The sequence below is a fragment of the Ammodytes marinus genome, assembly GCF_949987685.1.
Source record: "Ammodytes marinus genome assembly, chromosome: 13".
In the NCBI taxonomy this organism is placed as follows: domain Eukaryota; kingdom Metazoa; phylum Chordata; class Actinopteri; order Uranoscopiformes; family Ammodytidae; genus Ammodytes; species Ammodytes marinus.
In genome coordinates this window covers 12,284,492-12,308,430 of record NC_137217.1, presented here as the reverse complement: position 1 = coordinate 12,308,430, position 23,939 = coordinate 12,284,492, and the positions used below count along the sequence as shown (strand labels likewise).

The 23,939-nt window shown below is 38.4% G+C and overlaps 1 protein-coding gene across 1 annotated transcript in view; it reads left to right on the top strand.

Moving 5' to 3' along the window:
- Positions 1-5,769: 5,769 nt before the first annotated feature.
- The window catches only part of ulk4 (unc-51 like kinase 4), a gene marked incomplete at both ends in the record, with an annotated part of 82,249 nt that continues 64,079 nt past the window's right edge, over positions 5,770-23,939 (top strand). The window contains 17 exons of the mRNA XM_080038860.1: positions 5,770-5,907; positions 6,312-6,411; positions 7,226-7,365; positions 7,461-7,623; positions 8,198-8,299; positions 8,785-8,868; positions 9,030-9,105; positions 9,854-10,006; positions 10,242-10,567; positions 11,172-11,241; positions 11,658-11,724; positions 12,013-12,105; positions 12,312-12,372; positions 12,504-12,715; positions 14,650-14,696; positions 15,060-15,138; positions 20,286-20,393. Of these exons, the coding sequence (XP_079894986.1) occupies positions 5,770-5,907; positions 6,312-6,411; positions 7,226-7,365; positions 7,461-7,623; positions 8,198-8,299; positions 8,785-8,868; positions 9,030-9,105; positions 9,854-10,006; positions 10,242-10,567; positions 11,172-11,241; positions 11,658-11,724; positions 12,013-12,105; positions 12,312-12,372; positions 12,504-12,715; positions 14,650-14,696; positions 15,060-15,138; positions 20,286-20,393 (2,019 nt within the window). The remainder of the gene's footprint in view (positions 5,908-6,311; positions 6,412-7,225; positions 7,366-7,460; positions 7,624-8,197; positions 8,300-8,784; positions 8,869-9,029; positions 9,106-9,853; positions 10,007-10,241; positions 10,568-11,171; positions 11,242-11,657; positions 11,725-12,012; positions 12,106-12,311; positions 12,373-12,503; positions 12,716-14,649; positions 14,697-15,059; positions 15,139-20,285; positions 20,394-23,939) is intronic.

The following is a 23,939-nucleotide window of genomic DNA, read 5'->3' as shown; positions in this document are numbered from 1 at the left end:
TTTGAGACGTTGGAGTGATGTCGGCATGGCTCGTTAAGTCCGTTAATGGCGACATCACATCTTCATTTTCTCGTGCGTAACCGTTATTCACTTCTCCTCCTTTTGGCTACTTTTTCCACTTCAGCTCTTGTTTGCTACGTTTTTCACTATAACTGTTCCCAAACTCATTGTAGAAGAACTACGCTTCACTGATTAGATTGACTTGGCTTTTATTCCTCCATTATGTCAACATCATCACCGTGAAAAACTATATAAGAAAAATACAAACAGAAATATTGTAAATACACAGAAATACAATATCCTACACATTACAAACATATTAAACAAAGTTGACAAACATACCGTGTGCGCCTTCTTTCTTTTGTTGGGAAGAGTTAGCTTTAAATAATATTGTCCGTCATATTCATCCAGGGAGAGTACCGCGAAAAAGCATAATTGACAGCCCTTATTCTGACAGCATCACGTGAACGCACGTCACAAACAATACACATTTTCACCAGTAGATGGCGGCGGCGCCACACCTATTTAGCTCTATATTCATTAATTATCACCAAAATAAAATATGCTTCTGAGACAGCTACACTTTTATTTAATTGGTGAAAAACTGTAGGGCAGCTTATGCCTTTATGGTCATTAGCCAATAAGGATTTTCGGAAATTCCACGTTAACCTTACGTCACGTTTTGTGACTTTTACTCGACACTACACAGTTTCCGACAGTTGCAGACCGCATCCATTCAGGAGAGTCACGGGTGCCGTGTGTCCTGCTGCCGTTTTCATTCAACGAATTACGTCATTGTAGCCTACTCTAGCTGTATCCCATTCGAGGGGCCGCAGCCTACGAAGGCTGCATTTGAAGACCGATTGCGTCATAGCGACGCGCAAAGGCTTGTCCCATTTGCAAGGCTCCTTCATATGCCGCCGAGAAATGCAGCCTTCGTTTCACGGTTTTGAAGGGTCCAACAGATGTATCCTTCGCGGCCAAACATATCCCAAGATTCATTGCGTTTTTTTCAGAGATGGCATAAAATAAAATAAAAAATAACAAAACAGCAACGTGTTGCTCCATCTTCTTAACTTCTTAGCCTATCTTAATTTCTTTTTTTCTTGTCTTTTCTTTTATTTCTTCTTGTACTTTTTTTTCTTTTCGTCTGGTAGGCAACTTCTTTTTATTTTTTCCTCCATTGACAAGGCTGTCTCCGTTGGCAGCAATCGGGGTTGCTAGGTAGCACAGGAGTGGCGAGTCGTCACGCAAGGTAACAGCTTGTTACGCAAACCGGAAATGCTCGTATACGGAGACCTGCGGAGACCGTCTCGTTTAACAACGCTCGTTCGGCCTTTGATTCGACCTTCACGGGCAATGGCCTTCATAGACCGCGTCCTTAGAAGGATGTGGCCCCTTGGATGGGATACAGCAATGTGTGTGTGTGTGTAGCCTAGTTGTACAACTATTTTTGTGAGGACCAATTTTAGTTTTACTCCTAGGAATGAGGACATTTTTGGAAAGTGAGGACATTAAATGGCTGTTTGAGGGTTAGGAGGTGCAGATTAAAATCAGGTTGAGGTTATGGTTAGCGTAAAGGTTGGGGTTAGGCATTTAGTTTTAGTGGTTAGGGTAAGGGGCTAGATAAAGCATATAAATGTTTTACAGTTAGTGTGATGTGTGTGTGTGTGTGTGTATGTGTGCATGTAGCCTATGTAGGCTATGTATCGGTGTGTAAATAAATACAATTGAACACTAGGCCTACCTATACGAAAATAATGGCATTCGCTAAATCTTGAATTGACAATTAGCCTAGTTTGAAAACACTAAAATGTAGCCTAATAGTAATTTAACCCTAATCCCAAGTAGGGTTATTTTGACCCCAGAGGTAAATATCTTGTCATATCTCATTGGTATTTTATTCTATCATTCCAACATTTTATGACTTTGTCAATCAATTTGATCCCCATGACTATTATTATTGTTTTCTGATTCTCTTCTAATTTCTGCTTTTTGGGGTCTTGAATTCCGCCCATGCATTTTTAATAAAACTATTTATTGAGTTTATCTTTGCCATAGTTTCTCATTTAAAGGTCACATATTATGCTAAATGCACTTTTTAAATGTGTTCCAACATATCCATGGGTCCACGGTGTGCCTAGAGACTGCCAAAATATTAAAAAAAATAACAATCTCTCCTTTTCTCACTCTCCCCCTTTCTGAAACCCCCACCCCTCCCCCCCAATATACTCCAGTCAGAATTCTCGCCGACTATTACGTAATAGTCGGCACAGCCACATCCCCATATTTTCTTTATATGTCCATGCTTCCCCCCCAGAAACGTCCACCGTGCACTAGTCTATGATAACCCCACCCCCCCCATTTCTTATTGGTCCACGGCCCCGAGATCCTCTAGGAAATTTTCCGAGCGACAGCCATGTTGCTTTCCCCGCTAAGCGACAAGATGCCCATAGTAGCCTACAGCCTGAATGTTGCATACACCAACACAGAATGCTTTTGCTCATACTCCACTAATTTATCTTAACCACAGCAGTCTATGCCTCGTTTTTAATAACACAACGGATAGGAAGCTACTTGTGGGTTTTTTCAAATAGTGAAACTGAAAGAAATGTTTTTATTGGTATTTTTGCCTGACTGGTGTATAGCTATTTAGCTTTGGGACAAGCATTCAGCTTTTGCTCATAAAAACATAATTATATTACCCACACCAGTCTGGAAATGCCTCGTTTTTAACAGGACAAAGGATTGGAACTTAATAGTGTGGAAGTCAACTTTGAAGATATTTTTTTCACTGATTTGTGTGGTATTTTTAGCCGGTAGCTTCTGAGCTAGCTTCGAGACAAGCAATCAGATTTGGCTCATAAAAACATAATTCTATTACCCACACCAGTCTGGAAATGCCTCGTTTTTAACAGGACAAAGGATTGGAACTTAATAGTGTGGAAGTCAAATTTGAAGATATTTTTTTCACTGATTTTAGTGGTATTTTTAGTTTATTTTATCGTCTGAGTCTTATTTTTAGCGTTAGCGCCCATGTAGCTTCGGTTGTAGCACCAAGTTTTGCTCATAACACGCTGTTTATATTCCCCCCAGCAGTCTGAAAATGACTCGTTTTTAACATGACAAAGGATGGGAAGATATTCCTGTAGAAATCAAACTTTGAAGCTACTGTTTTCACAGTTTTTTTTAATCATGTCAGGTCATGTCAAACTGTTCAAAGTATTGCTTTGCCCCCCCCCCCCCCCCCCCCCCGGTAGAGTGCCCCACCGGTTGAGAACCACTAACTTAGACCATATAAAATTGACAGCAAAGTGCATAATATGTGAGCTTTAAAGTATCACACACCATCAGGGATAGAAGATAAGCTCTCTTAGTCATTTTGGAGTTGACAGACAACAGAGTAACTCTTATATTTCCATAAAACACTGATATTCTCCTAAAAAACAATATTTCCATTTTTCGAATTTAGGATATTTACTTTCATTCTCCTAAAATGATTAATCTGTTGTGTTTATCCCGGTGACATTATTTACATGAACAATAATGTTTAGGCCTAAAGAAGACAAATGATGTTTTTGTTTTATTTGATGGTGGTTTCTTCCAGTAGCCTCTTTTTTGCCACCTGTAGTCCATGTTGATGTAGGCCAATGTAAAATATGTTGGTAGGATGAGGGTTAAAGGTGGAGCGCTTGTTGTCAAAATCAGTGAATACCTCCTCATTATCCGCTACGTTGTGCAGTGTGTCCTTTAAAAAAAGTGTTACTAGGCCCATACAGCCTATAGGCTTTGAAAACAGACATATAGTCTACAGTGGGCCTCTTATAGACCTACCCCTCGTAGGCTAGTTGACTTCAAGTCATGATGTCATGATGCAAAAGTATCCTTTGGTACGGAGGTAGGCTACCATGGGTTCATAGAAATACATTTATCCAAATACACATGTGAGATCACCTTTTTTTCTGAAATAGCCTAGGCCTACACACCTTTTTTTGAAACTGGCCACGGAATGTTATGACAAGGCTACACCATGCAAGCATGCACTATATAGCCTACACCAGCCATTTGCTTAAAGGTGTAAAAATGTACATTTAATGGGTCAATGAATGCATTTAGGCCTAAATAGGTTTACAGGCTAAAAACAGTAATTTGCTCCCCACCATAACAATAATTGGTGGTAAAATGGACACAATTTATTAAAAATGCATGCTTTCAAAAGCCCACTTATTTTGTGAGAAAATGAGGGTGGACCTCCCACAAATAGCAAAATAAACAATTTCAACAGTTTTTGTCTATTGAATCGCCTAGCTATGTAGGCTAATTGGCTCAGAGTGGACTGCAGGCCTATGAGGTTCAACTTCCTACTAAACACTAAAAAGCATATCGACCGGTTCTGGAGTGATGCCCTGACAAACCATACATTTTGCACTAATGTTTAACCTGTTTTGTATCTTAACTGTTGTGCATAGTTAAATGTAGGCCTATTTAATTGGTAACATCAAGTAGGCTAGGCCTACAACAACTTGCTTTTTGTTTTACAAGTATTCCATGTGCTCGACCGTGCGCCGTCTCTTTTTCTTGCACCCATGTATCCTAGCAACGCAGGGATAAACCATTTGGAGGTTGACACATTAAAACCAATAACACCTTTGCAATAAACCAACGTTTTTCTACAATGATGTACAAGTCAAAATATTTGAAAAGACAAATAGACGTCTTTAAATAGACTTGTAATGGCTTTGTTGGGAAGATTTGGCTTTAATTGTAGCTGAAGAGTTCCAGACTTCCCTCTTCCAGTAAGAATTACGTGTCCCACCACTCTTCCGCCAACAAACAAGCGGTTCGTTAAGTTATAAATAATAGGTTCATGGTTGGGAAAGGTAAGTTTAAGGTAACATAATAGTACATGTGCATATATGTTTTTTACTACCAAGTTATACGTTTTTTTGTGGCTGTGTCTATTGTTTTTATGTGATTGCGTTACTTTTGAGTTTTGCGGATAACTTATACGCTAACAAAATACTAACCTTTGCGGTAACTAGACCACTCATACAAGCCAACTGTTAGCCTCTGACTTCACAATTTCAAGGTAAAGCTAAATATGTTGATGTTGTACACTACTCATATTGTATGCCAGTGTTATAGCTGCTTTTATTAGCTACACGACACAAGAGCACCATGATTCCAATCAAGCAGTCGGTGTGAAACAGGTGTCCTTTGTTCTGCAGCTAATTAGCCGTCATTGTATTCAGCTGGTACATCAGGTACAGGTAGCCATGTTATACTGTAACTGTGCAAAAAAAAAAAACGGTAAACGCAAGTTGCTCATGGCAAACCTAACTGGACTATTATGCCTCAGAAGATTACAACACCATAGGATAACACATAAGTGTCCGTATTCACAATATGTATATTTAATAATGTGTTAGGGGCCTTGATGTTATGAAACCATAAAGCGAATTTCAAATGTATTATTATTATTTTTATTATATATGTTTAAGTAAAGACTGACGTTGCTCATTCTTCAACCATATAACAATTAACTTGAATAGGTTCGGTTTAGTGTAATGTAATCATTTAAGGACTATACTTATTAACATAACAATATATTCCAAATATCTTCTTTCTTGTGGCAGGGTAGATAATATCACAGAAAATGTACAGCATGAGAAAGCTAGGATCATAAGATAATGTATGTGTGGTTTCTTTGTCTGGTCTCTCTCTCTTTCTCTAGCTCACTAAACTATCTCTTCACCTTTTCTGCAGTGGATGGAGAACTTTATCCTGTATGAGGAACTTGGGGCAGGCACTCGCTCTGTTGTCTATAAAGGGAGGAGGAAGGGCAATCTCAACTATGTTGCCATCATCTGCGCAGAGAAAGCCAAGAGACCTGAGATCACTAACCATGTAGAGTAGTGCTTTAAACTGCATACATTAATTCACACATCATTCATAAGTTTTTCATACAGTCTGTTAATAATTTAGTTGTTTCACGCAGCCTGAAGAAGTCTGAAATATCGAACTGTGAACTAATGTTTTATTATTAGCCTACAGTATATGCATGCCAAAGTTATATGTAGGCATCAGAGTTTGGGGCCTCTTTCTACTGTATGTACAATTTAATGAGTTCTCCAACATGTTATTAATATTGTCTACCAAACAGTCAAGCGATGATATGGATTTATTTTTCATGTAAATTATTTGAGGATCCATTTGCTTTTTCTATATACTGCATATATATTTATTGAGCCTTGTAATAAAGAATACCAACTATGAACATTTAATGATGTATTCATTTTGTCCTCTATTAGGTACGTCTCAGCCATGACCTGCATCATCCAAACATAGTAGGCTTCCATGAGTGGTATGAGACAAGTAACCACCTCTGGTTGGTAGTGGAGCTTTGCACAGGTCAGTAATTATGTTTGGCACTCCTGATTAGCAGTCATGCACCACATTTCTAATAACGTACTGCTGCTTTTCAGCTATCAACTGATGTGAGAAAAGCAAAAAATGCTGAAAATGGATACAATTTCACAATAATTAAATACTTGTAGTTCCTGGTTTATTACGCGTCAGGGCCGGAGAAAGCCGAAGGCATTGTGATTTTGGGTTGTCTTTCCTACCGTCAGTCCCTAAGTGCATTTAAGGGATTTTCTTCAAACTTTGCACACAGATCCACTCTAATTCAAGGAGGAACTGATAAGATGTTGGAGGTCAAGTAGAATATCTCAAGAACGATTTGATGGTTTTTCTTCAAAGTTTGCACCATTGTCAACTCTGACTCAATGATGAACTGATTCCAGTTTAGAGCTCATATGTCACTTTGACCTAACGCCTCAACGCAATATCTCAAGATAGGGTTAGGGTTAGATTTTTGTCAAATTTGGCGCAAACTCACACTTGGATTCAATAACAAACTAATTTCATGTTGGTAAAAGGTCAAGGTCACCCAGGGCCTCAAATCTTGTGGGCACAATATTTTAAGAATGCATTGAGGGATTTTTGTCAAATTTAGCACAACTTTATACTTGGACTCAAGGGTGAACTGATAAGATTTTGGAGTTCAAAGGCTACTGGTAAGCTTGTATCATATTGTAGCTTCTTAGGAGCTTTACCTTCTTTAAAGCATTGCCTACCACCAATTTACTTTAATTGTATTCCTCGCTGAGGCATGTAACCACCAGGCGGTATTTCTAGTTTCTTTCTGTCCGTCTATTAACAGGTGGCTCCCTGGAGTCTGTAATTAGCCATGATGGATGTCTGTCAGAAGATGTGGTGAGGAGATTTGGCTGGGACTTGGTTCAAGGACTGAAACACATCCATGAATTAGGAATCATTTTCTCTAACTTGAACCCTGCTAAGGTTTGTACCTGTATTCATGTATGTAGGACTAACAGTATAACACCAACATATTCATTATCATATGGATACAGCAAGTCTCTGTTTGTTGTCCATAGATTCTTCTGGATGGCAGTGGCATTCTGAAGTTTGGTAACTTCTGCCTGTCAAAAGCAGGGGGAGAGACACTGGATGATTTCCTTACCTCATTCTGTACATCTGATGAGGCAGGGGAGGGAGAAAGCAAGGAGGAATTTGACAACATAAGGAAAAGACTTCAAGGTCAGATTATATTTTTTTAAATTCAGGTTGGTTCTATTATGTTGCATTGTTGATTGATGGATAAGCTAAGCAGTATACGTATATGTTAAGAGGGGAATTTTTGTTGGATCCAGTTAAATTGGGACACACCTTGTACTAAGGCAAACAATTTGGCAGCTGGGAAACATGTACACAGGTACAGAGAGATTTGATGTGACAGGCAGGGTGGAAAAGCATGCAGGGGAAGAGTAGGGGCTAGCTGAGGAATGGCTTGGTATTTTAGGTTACAACAGACACATGTTGGTAAATTCTAAAGGCAGGAAGCAGAGACAAGATAACAAGCAGATGGTGTATCTGACATGGTGATCATATCAGAATTATGTTTTATTGTATGAGAGAGTGTACTGTATGCAAACTAAGTGAAGGGAAGTCATCCTGTCATACTTTATTTAAATAATAAAACACCATTAGCAAACATAGTGATTCTAGACAATCAACCACATGCTGACAAACACTACTTATGATAAACCCAACACTGTTATCTTCTTTTCTGTTCTTTCCTAATGACTGTATGTGTATGGGTGCATATTTTCAGGTTTTCCAACTTACAGTGCTCCAGAGGTTCTGCAGGGATCCGAAACCAATATAAGCTCGGATCTCTGGGCTCTGGGTTGTGTTCTCTACTACATGTACACTGGTACCCACACACACACACACACACACACACACACACACACTGACATCAACACACACACACACACACACACACACACACACACACACACACACACACACACACACACACACACACACACACACACACACACACACACACACACACACACACACACCTACTGACATCAACACATGCCTACACTGACCATCAATATGGGCATGAATTCATTTAACAATGTTTTACCTATTGTGTTCTGTTGGATGCCTTTGATTCATGATAATCATAATCATGGTGATGGTACTGTTAAAGAACTGAATTTTAAAAAGAACAGTCTACCTAACTGACAAATGAATCTTGAAAAACTGAACTGCCTACAGATATAACAATACAGCATTATGTATATCTCTATACTATAGGCATGAAGATACTAACACTCACTTGATAGTACCGTATTGTATTATACTATAATGTACTAATTTATAAAACAATATCCACCTGTGTCCCAGGTAAACCTCCATTCTATTCTGATAGCTACACTGAACTGACAGAGATGATTTTACATCAGGAACCACCACCTCCCAGACAGACAGGTAAAGGGAACTCTCTCTTTAATGTCACGTTTGACATAATTATCTTTGTTGCTGTTTAACAAATCAAATGTTGCCGCTGCACAAGTTTGTCTTGCATGTTGCTGTTAAACAATAGTTTATTTGTTTTACATATGTAGTTATCTTCTGTTCTTTTTTAACAGTGTTTTCAGCCAGTCCTCCCAGTGAGGACTTCCAGAGTGTTCTGAAAGGCTTGCTTACCAAAAACCAAGATAAGAGGTCAAGTTCATTAAAGCACAAATATACCTTGGTTCAGCACACACATAATTCTACTACACCTGTTAAGACTTTATTATCATCATAATATTTATCAGCTCACAATTAGATTTGATTTGAATTATATGAAGCAGTTTAGAATTTGATGCTCAATTGTGCGCTCAATCTTGTCTAGCTTAAATAGAAATTGAGAGCTAGAGATTGTTTACAGTAAATCGACTTAAAGGCCTACTTCACCGGTTTGAATATGAAGGTGTATTGAATTCTGAGATCCTATGTAGTATAAATGTGCGAAAAAAATTAAAATCGGTTCATCCTAGCCTGAGAAAAAGCAGAAAGAGTGTTTTTTTAACCCTATATTTCTCTTTCTCGTGACATCACAGAAAGAAATATAGGGTTAAAAAAAACTTACTTTGTAAATATTACTGTGATGTCACAGTAAAAGACATCACAGTAATATTTACAAAGTAAGTTTTTTTTTAACCCTATATTTCTCTTTCTGTGATGTCACGAGAAAGAGAAATATAGGGTTAAAAAAAACACTCTTTCTGCCTTTTCTCAGGCTAGGATGAACCGATTTCAATTTTTTTCGCACATTTATACTACATAGGATCTCAGAATTCAATACACCTTCATATTCAAACCGGTGAAGTAGGCCTTTAACTTCAACGTTTAATTATATTTAACTGCTGATTTTGATTGCTTTTTTCTGCGTTGTAATATTCAGATGATTTGATTTTTTGTTTCTTAGGATGGACTGGTCAGAGTTGCTGGACCATCCTTTCTGGAGACAAGTACTAAACGAGGAACTAGATGTGGAAGGGGGAGAAGAGGAAGACGAGGACGAAAAGGGAGATCTAGAGGAAATAAATTGCTGTGAGGGGGATGGTTCAGCTAGTTTTAGGTGGGTTCATATATTATTTATATATAATCTACAGCATTATACAGAGATTTGTTGCAGCCATTTACTGTATACAGATTTGATTTGTGAAAGAGTAGTTTTGCAGTTTTTCTGAAAGTTGTACATGGAAAAGTGTTGTTCAAGCCCAGTGTAGCCATTCCATTTCAACAGCACAACTGACATTCTGCACAATTTCCATGAAGTTCCATTAATATATTTCTTTCTCAAACCTTCACAGACGCACAGGGATCTCTGAACCTTGTTCTCCAGGACAGACAGACAAGCTTTCCAGCCACTCAGCCATCACCAAATCAGCCCGTGGGATTTCTAAGAAACTGATCACATCACAGAAGGCAACTTTAACAGTTCACAGACAATCTGACAAAGAGACTGAACCCCAACAAGCTGTCATACACACAACCTCCGGAGCCTTAAGGAGTAGCGGGGGCTTGATTGAGGAGGTGGCAACGGAGAGAGGAGGACAGGGCGAGGCAAGGACAGAAGATGCTACCAAGCTAACTTGGGCCCAGCACAAACTGCAGCCCAATAAGTCATTCATATTAGGTACACTTTCCTGATGTAGGTGTTAAGGACGAGGTAGCCTAATCCTAGGGTTTCAATTTTGAAATACAATAATATACCAGTATGTACTTGTAGTTTTTGTTTATGTTCACTGTATACGTGCCTTGTGTTAGACAGAGGTTAACATGTTGGGTTTTTAATTGGTTTTACTGTATTTATGGAAAGCAACGTATTTCCTCATACCCATAAAGCAGGGCTATTTTTCAGCAGTAGCATTGAGAATCTGTAATTGATAGTGTTTGAAGGACAGGCACAAAATTCATCAGTAAACTTTTACTGTATAAACAAAGAACATTAAGTCATTTATCATTCCTTCGCCATATTTTTCTCTGTTTTGTTTCACAACAGTGTATGAACATGACAGTACGCCACATTTTTCTCTGTTCTATTGCCTGCCTGTCAATGGCAAACTTTTATTTTTACACTGTTTGCTGAAGTTGCTATTATGCAAATCTCATCTCTGAATACAATGTGTGCTGCATCTTTCACCTGTGTAGGCTTTGCTAGGCATGTGTCACAAACACAGTATGTGTCATAATATACCCTTGAAAATCTGATGCAGTATCTCATATGCTTCTTCCTTCAGAAAACGTATCCGAGCTCAGGCCAAAGAGTGGTATGGATGAGGACAACACTGAGGCCATTTTTCTGCTCAGGTATTCTTTTTAGTTTGTCTGCTGCCTGTCAGGGTCACAGGGTTATACGTTGTTTGCACTTTCACATTTTCTGTCTGAAGAAAAAAATTAAGACTTGAAAGTATTCCACACTACATGATACATGCACACAAAAATCTGTATGAATTTAGACAAAAGTTATACTCTATTAAACCTCAAATCTTGAACAAACACACATCTGCAAATAGTCTATATGAAAGTGTACTGGATAACACAGTCAATTAATTGTGAATCTGGAATGATTTATCTCAGTGGTACCCACACATATATCCTCTCTACAATACTGTGCTCTACCAATTAAGCTACAGGGGATCAGCATCATATCATAGATACAGTTGTATATCTTAACGCTTGCCATAAGCAGCTAGCAGTGTATTTAAATGTTTGCTTCCTTCCAGCTCCTGTGCCAACTCAAGGAGAAGCACTAGTGTCCTCAACTCATCAAACCAGACCCCTGCACCTCAGGTTACTGCCACCATAATCACTATGTACATGTACTTATAATGTATATTGTATGCTGCATATTGAATGTTAGCAGCAGAGAGGGGTGATCGTGCTGATAAGTAACTAGTTCATTAATTTGCAACTTTACCGTACCTGAACCCAATAACACTTTTCCTGATAAAAGACTATACTTATAGTTCTAACACTAAAGGCATGTTATCGTCTTCTTCCATCTGCTGGTGTGCCTGGTAAATACTTCACTTGAGGTTGACTCTTCTGCTGCTTTCTCTTCCTTTCATCTCCTCCTAGGCCAGTAATGGTACTGACATCACCTCCTGTGTGAAAGGTCTTCTCTATACTGAATCTGATCTGACAGTCACCCCAATCATGGACAACCCTAAGGTACGGACATGCGATATTATGGGATACAGGCTATTTCAGATTTCAAGGTGTTTTAAAAAAAAGGTCACTGTAACATGTTTGCATTCTGAATTTTATGAAACATTGTTGCTAGGATGTAAGGAAAATCACGACATGATAATTGTGATATGAAGATAAGGCAACTTATACTGAAGTTCAGTTTGTGGCCTTCTTTTTCTATTTACCAGATTCTTAGGAGTCCTCCTGTGCGATTTGATCCCAAAACTCTTTGTGTACCCCCACATTCAGGTTTGGTATATTCTTTTATTTATTTATTTTTTAAATCAGCATCCAGTGGGTCATGCAGAAAGTCTGAAGGATATATAGATTCAATGGTCTTTTGAGGCTGCCATTTTAACCTCTCCTCTCCTCTCCTCCAGTTGAGAAGCTGCAGTCTATCAGCGATGAAGACTGGACTGTCTTCCTCTTGCAGCTCTGTTCATCCTTTGAAGAACAGAACCCCTCCACTCCTCTCCCCTCCGCCACGGCTCACCCTCCCACCTCCACCCGCTCCAGACTCAACCTGCTGTGCTACCTATGCTGTGTGGTTGGACATAAAGTTGTCGCTAACAGGCTGATTAACTCAACACTGGTAGGAAAACATGTATTTACTTAGAATCCCTTTGGAGATGTTGTTGCAACACTGTTTGCTAGGTTTAACAAGATACATACTTTTTCAGTTAGACTATAGAGGAATGCTGTCAGATAACAGATTTTAACACTAATGTGACAGTAGATCTCTTAAACTTTAAACTTCATTCAGCATATTTAAACACTATACTCAAGAATCTCATTTAGGTCTGACACTGCATAATGAGAATATTTGGGCATCACTCACTAGCTTTTGGTAGCCTGGCTCCGCCCGCCGACCTACTTCCGCTCAATTTTCATTTCACTTCAGTAGTCAGTCTGGGGCTGAAGTGTATTCATGGGTTCCTTCTCCAGCCAGACTTTTGACTGTCCAATCAGCGAACAGAGCGAGTGGCCGAAAGCGATGACGTCGAAGTCGCGCTCCAGTTTCTGTTGAATCCTGCGTTCCTTTATACTCGGAACTCGGAAATTTCCAACTTGGTAGTTCCGAGTTCCGACCTGTCTGTGTTCCAGTGCATCTGCTCGGGAAAGACGCCTACAACCTTTCTCATCCAAATAACTAAACGTTAGGCTCTAGCAAGTTACCGTTGCCAGGTACCGGTAGATCCATAGACTACAATATGTAGTGAAGTCGGAAATTTCCGAGTTCCCAGTACAACTGGATCGCACCGTCAGAAGCCGGCTCATGACATACGTCACGACCAAACGTTATGCGATTGGTTGGCTAATCCAGAGCGGCACTGAGCAGATCCAATAGTTTTAAACCTCAACCGACACCCGCCTCCAAGTGAGTGAACGTTTGCCAATTATAGCAGTTCCAGACCTTCTGTACAAATTAAATGAAGTACGATGGTCTGGTTGGACCAGGCTAAGTTTTTGGGCGAATCAAAGTGAAATAATTTTTTGATTGAATATTATTGATTAATAATAGGCAAAAAAAATTAAAGTTTCTGTGTTGTATATGTATATGTCGGACAGATATGGAGTCTACTGTGCAGCAGCTTACGTGTTCTTGCATGCAGCTCTACCAATCACATGACAAAAATGTATTCAAAATGTTTTACCTGACTATTGATGCTGCGACAGACTGTCTGTCGCCCTCTGCTCCCCTTGCGCTGCAGTGATGGTATGTGGGCGCAATCTACTGCACCCATGACCTGTGGGACTCTGAAGGATATACAGTATAGTGAATTTCAAAAGCAAGTTAACGTCAAGTTTGCCTGCAACACTCCTAGAAAATGTTGTCAGGTCCTCTGGGTTTCCAAAGCAGTTGATTAGTAAAAGAGTGGCACCTTGCTAACCTATTAATCTCCCTTCTTAGTACACATGTCCGAGTTTCATGCTCCCAGCTAATTATTCAAGTGGGATTAATTAGTGCAGTCACAACGACATAATGCAATAGGACTTGAATTTTGATTGTTTTCTAAAAATATCAACACTAGGCAAAGCAAGGCAAGTTTATTTATATAGCAAGATTCTGACACAAGGGCATTCAAAGTGCTTTACAGGGGCATAACATACATCAAGATTAGACATTAAAAAATTACATTTCAGAGATAGTCAAAACAAAGAAAATACATCAAGATTAAAGATTAGACAGTTAAAATTTAGACAGTGATGTAGAATGGCTGCAATGTAAACTACGTGACTGACAGTATATTTTCTATATAGCCTATTTAACTTAATAACTTTCTCACTAAAATAACATTGTGTGATAATAGTTTTTCCATATTGCTATTCTGTTATTTGCATCATAAATTATAAACTGGTTTTATAGAAGTACAGTATTTACAAACATTTACAACAACATTTAACAAGCTTATTAAAAGGTATAATGAATATAACACTCTCTTATAATTTCTGACAGTTTAGGTTTTAAATATTGCTTGATTTACTTATTTCTCCCTGCATATATCTCTTTCCTATTTCATTCAGCTTCCAATATTAACCCAGCAATTAAGACAAGCTCCTAACTGGGATGTGTAAGTACATGTGTTTTGTGTATATTTTACTTCTAAACCACGTAGTATGATAGTGCACGTTAAAAGTCGCAGGAATGTCAGAGAAGTAGATACTACAGATAAATAGTAAAAATGGAAACTGGAAACATATATACTCCTTTTCTAACTATGCTTTTCCTTTCTATCAGTACTGGTTGAAAATATGTTTTTGTCGCTAGTCCTGTGTTCTTATGGGGGAGAGGGGGATGTTGGCAATTTTTGACAGTTTCCTTTGGACAGTTATAGCTATAACATTGCAATTCAATAGCATACCTGGTTACCACTCAGTTACCAAGATGCTCCCCCAAAAAATTGTATTAATAAAATAAAATAAATGTTTTTCAGGCGGAGCAAAGTTCTCAGAGTGATGGGTCTACTTGCTTTGCACTGTACTGAACTTGGAGAGGACAGCCCTGTTTCAGAGGTCAGAAACACACATGCGCACACATGTAGTGCAACACACACACACACACACACACACACACACACACACACACACACACACACACACACACACACACACACACACACACATACACATACACACAAACATCATTTTAAGAAAATGAATTACCCCAAGACAATTTAAATTATCAAAGCAAAAAATTGAAGAACCTAAAACTTGCGGCACCTGTTTGCGCCATGAGGTGGCAGTGCATACCAGCGGGAGCCCACCATAAGCATATTTCAAAAAGTATAAATAACGTAAAGTATAAAAACATACATTAACATAAGAACTATAAGTGCAGTACTGCATATGGTATGTATAGTTGTCTATTTATAGTAAGTCCAGATTAATCTTCATGTATTTTTATTTTTGTGTCGAGTTTTTAGTATGGATGTTATCCCTGCTTTTGTTTTGTTTTGTGGTATTTCACTCAAACCTCTAGCCCAACATGAAGGGGAAATCTTCCTTAAAATAAGACGTTGATGGAATTCTATGTATGTTCTCTCCACACTGACTCTACAATACTAGTGTGTACCAGCAGGTGGCATTAAATACCTACAGTTCAACTCTTTCACTAGCCCACTCTCTCTCTCTCTCGCTCCTCCTACTCACTCTTATACTAACACGTAGTACATCACTCCTAAAATTGAATACTATTTACTTAACAGTTTGGTAAAATTGGTTTTAGTTGCTGGCTGTTTGTGATCAAACATTGTACACTAATATGAGCTACTACAATTTGATTATTTTCCTTATCATAAAGTAATAATGCTAATATGACAACTGGAAGTGTTTGCAATGCTATTAATGTATCTTTTTTGGAAACTATGTAGGTAGTTACAGGTCCTTTTCTTTTTCTTTTTTGAGTTGCTTTTGGATTATACAGAGCATACCATTTCATTGTTAACTATAAAACAGTAACAACGTTGGCTGACTTTATTTGTTAGTGATCCAAGTGTAATTTCTGTAAAGAATACACAGTAAAAACTTTTTAGAATATTATATTGAATAATACAACAGTCCTTCAATAAATCCTTCCTTCATTAAGGTTAAAATGGTCGGTTCAGACACAAACAAATGTTCATAGACACACATAAGCATTCCAGATACTTTACTGAGCCCCCCTCAACCCACACTCACACACACATTTTCAAACAGAGTGGTGCTGAACTAATTCAACGTAAAAGCAGTTTTGTATGGGGGTGAGCTCTGGAGCTTCTCTCACTCATTTGATCCTTTCATCCTGAACAAAACTAAACACCTTTTTTCCTGTCTCGCTCTTTTCGCCTTCTCTCTGCTCTTTGTCTCTCGGTCGGCCCGATCACATCCTATTAACCTGAATGAAATTCATTCCAGCTACAGCAGTTCTGATCCCACATCTGCTCCCTTTCCATGTTTGTATATTTCTTTGCTCTTTATCTACTTGTGCTGTCACTTTGCCGCTACTGAGTCGTCACGGAAATTTACAAAATGGCCGACTGTGGCATAGCATTTTTTTTCCGGTTCGCTTTTTGTTAAAGACAAATGGCGGAACGTTTTTTCCGCTACCCTCTTTACCTCCCTGCTGCTACCGTAGGATGACAAATTGTTAAGAATGGGACAAAGCTGTTTGTTTTTGCCTGTGTCTTTGTGTGTCCGTCTGTGTCTACTGCCATGTTTGTGTCCATCTATACACTCTGCAGGGGTTCTCTGTGTATGTGAGTGTGTGTTTGGAAGTTTGCATGGGCTTTGAGACCTGTTTGTGTGTGCACTCGCTATTTATGTATGCATGTGTGGAAGCAAATGCTCTGTGTTTGTGTGTATTGTTATCTTGTAGTGAAGCAGCACATACTTCTATTTGTGTGTGTGTGTGTGTGTGTGTGTGTGTGTGTGTGTGTGTGTGTGTGTGTGTGTGTGTGTGTGTGTGTGTGTGTGTGTGTGTGTGTGCTCTCTCAGCAGGGGTTCTCCTGCTGCAGTCCTGCTGATTGGAGTGTCAGGGCTGGGCTTAGTTACCATGGTAACTGATATATACTTCAATCACCCCCCCCCCCACACACACACACAGTGTCCGTCTGTCCTTTTTTGTCCTACTATCACCCCTCAGTCTGTCAACCTGCTTCTTTTCTCTCTCTCTTGAGTCCATCTGTATTCGTCCCCAACTCTGAAGTCTTTCTCCTTCAACAGAATTAAATGAGAATAGCACTTTTCTGGGTTAATGTCTCTAATGCAAACGTGCTGCTTTCCTAATGTGACATAGGGAAGTTGTGCTTTCAAAACAAGCAATTTTTACCAGCATCCAATAAGGAAGCGACCAAAACTGTAGTAGACCGGAAGGGCCACTGGGGGTGGAACCAAGACTGAGCAATTTTTCTTTGACTCACTTGTTAGACAGGCCGTTTTCAAAGTCTTATTAAACCTATTTACAGCCTGGTCCACAAAACCATTCTAGTATGTATGTTTAGGTCATATCTCCATCACAACACTGAGGGGGGCAAATTTTTTTCTAGTTTTTATTCTTTTGGAGGTTAAAATGTATTAGCGCGATCTCTTGAGTGACAGCTCTCCGCCCGTTGTCCCTCACTTTGCCTCCCTCCCCCCGACGTGAGACGGAGTACAAATCTCACATGGCGACGCGCATAAACCAGGATTATTGAATGCTGTGTGAATAACTGAGGTCAGCCCGGATGCTACATCCATATTATTTACTATCTATGTTTCAAAAGCAAGTTCGTATAATTTTCTCCTTCGCTTATCATCACTTAGAACGTTTTTTTTTTGTGGCTTGGACAGCTGTTTAGTTGGTAAAGTTTCCACTGTGCAGGGTGTTTCAGGGGGATACGGAGTCTCCATGCATTCCAAACTTTATGAACACACATTTAGAGGGCATTGTCTCCAGGAATAAACTATCCAAAGCATTTGAGAATACCTTTTGCAAGAAACAGCTGAATTGTTTGCTGGAGTAATAATCCACCAACCTCTACACATATGGCTGTTTTAAGGTTCAGTAACTACTCATGTGCACTATACGAGATTTTCATATGTGCATGTGTGTGTGTGTGTGTGTGTGTGTGTGTGTGTGTGTGTATGTGTGTGTGTAAATGCAAAACCTCTGTATGAAGTGATGGGATGTAATTTTACTTTTTTTTCACTATTATATGAGTGTTGTTTATGGATGTTAATTAAGTGAAGATGTTTTCTCGTGTCTATTAATTTGCATCCTTTTATCTGAGGGAATGTTTATGCGGAGATACAGATAATGTGATCTGGGTGTGGGGTGGTTGTGTGTGTTTGCTTTTCCACTTTGGATAGTTGCACAGGGGTGGCTTTCAGCACCCTCTGCCTGAGTGCAGTCGTATGAATCTCAACTCTCCACTCAGCCATTAAAGTCATTAGTGGGTTTACCTCAGGAAGGTAGTGAGAGAGAAGAACAAAGAGAACTAATGTTCTAAAGAGGCAGAAATCCAAAATGTTTATTTGAATTTGTTTACAGCACAATTGTATCATTCATATAATGGGTTAATAATCACAGCATGAGGATACACTCCTGTTATTGGGCAAAAATAAAAGGAAAGAATTTCTCTTCTGGCATAGAGCTATTTATGATGGGAGAATCTAAGAGAAAGATGTAGGAAAGATAGACAGGTAGAATATGAGATATAATGATACATACGTACATAGGGAAATTGAAAGTACAGTAGAGAGAGAGAGAAGGTGAGAGAAAAACAATAGAGGAAGGAGAGATGGAAGAAAAATAAGTGGAGAAGATAGTGGGAGCGAAAGAGAAGTGAGGCAGAACTTGCATCAGACCGATGAGGGGGGAAGCTGGCACTAAATGCTAATGCCAGGAAGCAGCCAGCCAGCAAGCAAGACTTTCTCTGCATATACTTAACACTGTGTGTACATGTGTGTCTGCACATGTGAGCATGGTGCGCATTTATTACAAGTACACATGAGTGCATGGATTTGTGTTAAGTGTATGCTATGAATACGAGTGTATGTTCATGTATGTATGTGTGTGTATGTATTTTGGTGGTTGTGTGTATGCATTTAGGTAATGTTTTCTCACTATCATTTCCCCTTCAACCTTTACCCTTACTGCTATTATATTGACCTATCTTTAGTGTATGTTCTTCTGTGGTTATATACAAAAAAGATTCTTCCCAATAGTTAAAATGGTATATTTTCTGTACCCAGGATGTCTAATACTATTGAATAATGATGATGAGACGTTCCCAAGAGTAACTAATGTGGCGTGGTGAGACCATGGTCTGCTTTGTTATTGGTGATGGTTACACTACCTTCATTGTACTGTGGTTGGTGTGATTTGATGTACTTTAACTTTAGATTTGTATTTACTCTCTAAAGGCCAAACTGAAAAAGCCCTTGACTAAGCAAAAATGACTGCAGTATTCAGGCAGTCATTTATTATATATGCTGTATACTGTATATTAACCTGTATTTAATCAGGTAACCTTATTGAGATCAATATCTATTTAGCAAAATATGCAGTACCTGAGTACAACAGCTAAAGAGAAATTCTAAAATATCAAAACAAGAGTTCATTACAGACAATTGAAAAGCTAAATGTTTGAACTTTGCCAGTGGGATGAGACAATCAAGTTTTAAATCCTCTGCCATTCATTTAACTTATAAGGTGCAAAGCAGATATTCAGTATTGAACCGTTGGGTATCTTATGTTAAACTGGCTTTTTTGATATGGTTTGAGCAAGACAGATGCAAGCTTTATTCTGATATAAGATAGACCCATTTTTGTCTTGTTTGTTGTTGGCCAGTTGCTCCACATGCCATTTAAAAGTAAGGCTGCTGTCTTGCCAATAAAAAAAAACAGGTATTTGATTATAAGATGTGAATATTTGAATTTCAATAACATTAAGTAAATGTATGGCAGATAGATTGTGGGTTCAAATCTAGAGACTATATATGAGTGAATACTACCATTATGAATGAGACTTGAGCCCCTTTTACATAGAGAGCTGAGGAAGTCTGGTTAATTTTCTTCATACATTTCAGTTGTATACAGCATGACATCTAGTTTCTATTTTAAGTTTGTTTTCAATTGATTTTACATCAATAACATATAACAAGTGCTGATTACAGTATCTCCCCCTCTCCACTCTTTTTAGGCGGTGTCCACACTAACAGACCTGTTGAGAGAGAACCTAAGGAATAGTAAAATCAAGCAGTTCTTACTGCCACCACTTGGGGAGTTCCTCTACCTGATCGCCTCTCAGGTAGGCTCTACACGACAGAAACCAATATGAAGAATCACTTATATAGAGACAGAGCTACAGCAGTTGATTGATCCAAAGGAAACATATTACTGGATCTAAAAAACAAAATGTATCTGTAAGAGATTGGTGGGCATGTTGAACTTGCTTGCATGCACTGAAGGGTTACTGTTGGTAGTTCCATAATTGTCAGAAATATTATTTCCTCCTTGTTTCTAAAGACAGAGGGGCTGAAGCAGAGGGTTTTCTGTGACGTGATACAGGTTTCAGATCATTATTATGATATCATTTAAAAATGAATGTGACTAGTTGAGGAGTAAAACAAAAGATTGGTGGAAAGGCAGAGATATGAGGACTGAAAGACACTGCCATGAGGCCCTCAGATGACCGCCTGTGTGGATGGTGAAAATCGTCTTTCAGAGACAGGTTTCTCTTTTCCCAACTCTTAAATGAACACTTTTGGAATGGAGTGTTAATGAGTAAAAGTAAATCAAACGCAACACATATGCCAAATGCAAGGAATATCAAAAGACATTTTCTTATTCAGTAAGAAAGACCAATCTTGAGTGAAATGAATTAACTGAGAGCTCTGCCATTAGGTAATGAAGTTTAAATTTACATTGTGACTAAATTGAATTGCAAGCGAATTGACCCCCAGCCCTGAAAATTAAAAGAGAAAGAGTGGAGGAAGCCTCGTTTGACTTCATTAGTAGAGGTGATCCCAATTTATTTCTGGTTAACCTCAATCTAGCCAGGCAAGTTGATTAAGTGTAAGATTTTTATTTACTCAATGGATGGATAACCTTCACAAATCAATCACTCCGCCTGATTACACTTATTACTCTCCTGCAGCCTTGGAAAATCTCATCTGTTTTCCTGTAGAAGCTCTTGATAAATTGACTTTCAGGTCCTGCAAGAGCTAGTGGTCTTGCATAAAAATCCAGTGTGTTTTTAAAATATGATAATGCAACAGACCTTTAGGAATACATGTTTGTCAGTTAAAAAATATGTATATATAAAAAATAAAGCACAAATGCTAAATTCAAGACGGTTAAAGATAATTAATTATGTTTATTTGTAAGATATCTTTTTAGCAGTCAACCTAAAGCATGTTCAGGCACAATTGTTGAGTTATTCCAAAATGTATTAAATGAGTATTGAATTTAGTAAATAACATGAATGAACGTGGATTTACCTTAACCTATTGATAACTGCTGTGAACCCTTTGGACCTCAGAAGTGAAGTCAAATAGATAAATATTTCACTTTAGGAACATCCTCAAGTTCTCCTTGATACAGAGTATCAACTGCATAATTTTCTAGAAGGTTAAACAGTTGTACATTTGTGCTCGAAGGTCCGCCAAGAAGTCTGTAAAACAATTAGAACTTGTAAGCAAAGCTTTAACTGGAGAACAGAAGAACTCACTTTACTCATGTTGTGCAGTCCCTGTATAAGATTATTTTTAGAATAGATAGTTAAAGATGCTTTTGCTTGTTTAAAACGGACTTGCCCCTGAATGTATTGTTGATAAGCTGCCAAAATAAGTCTCTGGTAGAGCTCTAAGAACAGCAGACCGCTATGTAGTGCTATGAACTATATAGCCTACAGTATACTGTTGTACTGTATAGACCCTAAATATTGCTGCTTTAATGGTTGCTTTTTTTGGTGCCAATGATTTGCTATAGTGCCTTATTTATTTTTTCCGTTTTATAATTAAGGATTGGCACTTTAAATGTTAAATATAAATACATACTGTAAATAAAATAATAAACTTAGCTCAGAGACCATGTTTATAATACACTCGCACTATTTCCAAATGAGTGAGTGCTTAGAACAGGTTTCTCTATGTTAAACAAAAGTAGTGAGATTAGTTGGAGTAATCCCTTTACCTGTTTTTTGATTTTGGATTGAGGATTGGATTTTTTAAATCGGCAGCTTTTTCTGTTGTCCAGTCAATGACAATGATTAGTGCAACTTTTAATACTGCATGTGCTTCTTTTTCAGACCTATACCTTATTTCAGTTGGAGAATTTAATGTACCTCCAGCAGCACCAGTCAAGGAATTGATAGCTCTAAAAACCAGCAGTTATTTGATTTGTACTGAGTCTTTTGATAGTCCCCCGGTGGACTAACAGGTCTGCTGTCTGGTGGGTTTTCTGCTCAGTGTCAATGATCAGTTACATTGCTGCCTCTCAAGGTTAGATATAACTTACAGCCTTGACAAACACAACGGAAACATGAACTTTTAGACTTCCAACTGAGGGTTGCAAGGTTTAAGTATAAAGTCATCAGATGATTTCCGTATGATGAAAACAGGTTTTAGTGGACATGTTTCCTAAAATAAAACATGACTACAAATGAAAATAAATGTTTACTATAATATTTAAGTTATTAGCAAATATTACCACAACCAGTCCTAAGGAAAATCCTAAATATAGGGTCTGAACTCATTCTGACTCATTCTTATTTCCGTTGTTTAATGGCAGGATAAACAAAGTTTTAATGGAGTAATGTGGAATGCCCCATAAAGTGTCCCCAGGTAAATTCATCTGCTTTGCTCCTCTCCTCTTTTGCAGCACCAGTCAATGACAACGATTAGCTATAGCCTCCAGTGTTGACTTCATCCTCAAGGTTAGGTATAGCCTTGAGCTTAGCACAGGAGCGATGGGATGGTGCCTTGTTTCATAAGAATAAAACATTAGCTGGAATAATCTGAATTTTATGGAATGTGTTGGTATGTCAGCATATAGTGCATTTTATCAGAAAAAGAAGTTCATATATTCATCGTGATCAGATAAATTATTGAAGAGACAATCATCAACAACAACTAAATAATGAAAACGATGTTGACTTAATCAATGAAGTAATTTATTAGGCAGCATATCAGGCTGTGCTGCTTTTTTGAGTTATATAAACTTGTTAATATATACTGTATAGGGGAAGGTGGGGTGATTTGTGCAACTTTTTACTCAAAGTGATTTTAAAGTGAGGCCTTGACAGTTATGTCTCCAACTCAAATATGTACATATATTTCAGGATGTTGTGCATCCCTGGCAATAAAAACTTTGGATCTGGAATAAACTGTTTAAGAAATATAGCTTTCGGAAAAAAAGTTGTCTTGTCGCACAAATCACCCCACGTAGTGGGGTGATTTGTGCGTCATTGTGTCACAATGACAAAGTCACCATCATCATCTTTCTGGCCATCTGAACTCTCATCAGTGGTGTCGTTAAGTGGAATTGAGATGTCACTCTCTTCTGAGCTACTGTAGACAATCACTTTCTTTTGGTGACCAGCGTATACAGCCATGCCACTGGCACAACTCTCAGAAATGTACTTTGCACTAGTTGCTCCGTGCTTGTGGAACCAACTGCCACCTGACAAATGTGATTCCCCCTACATTTCTGCCTTTAAATCAAGGCTCAAAACCCATATGTACACCCTGGTGTTTCCTCCCCATTAACTATCTTACCTCTGCACTACTATCTGTGTTTATGTGGATGTATGGGCTTTACGTCTTTTATTTTGGTTATTGTTATTGTACCTTCA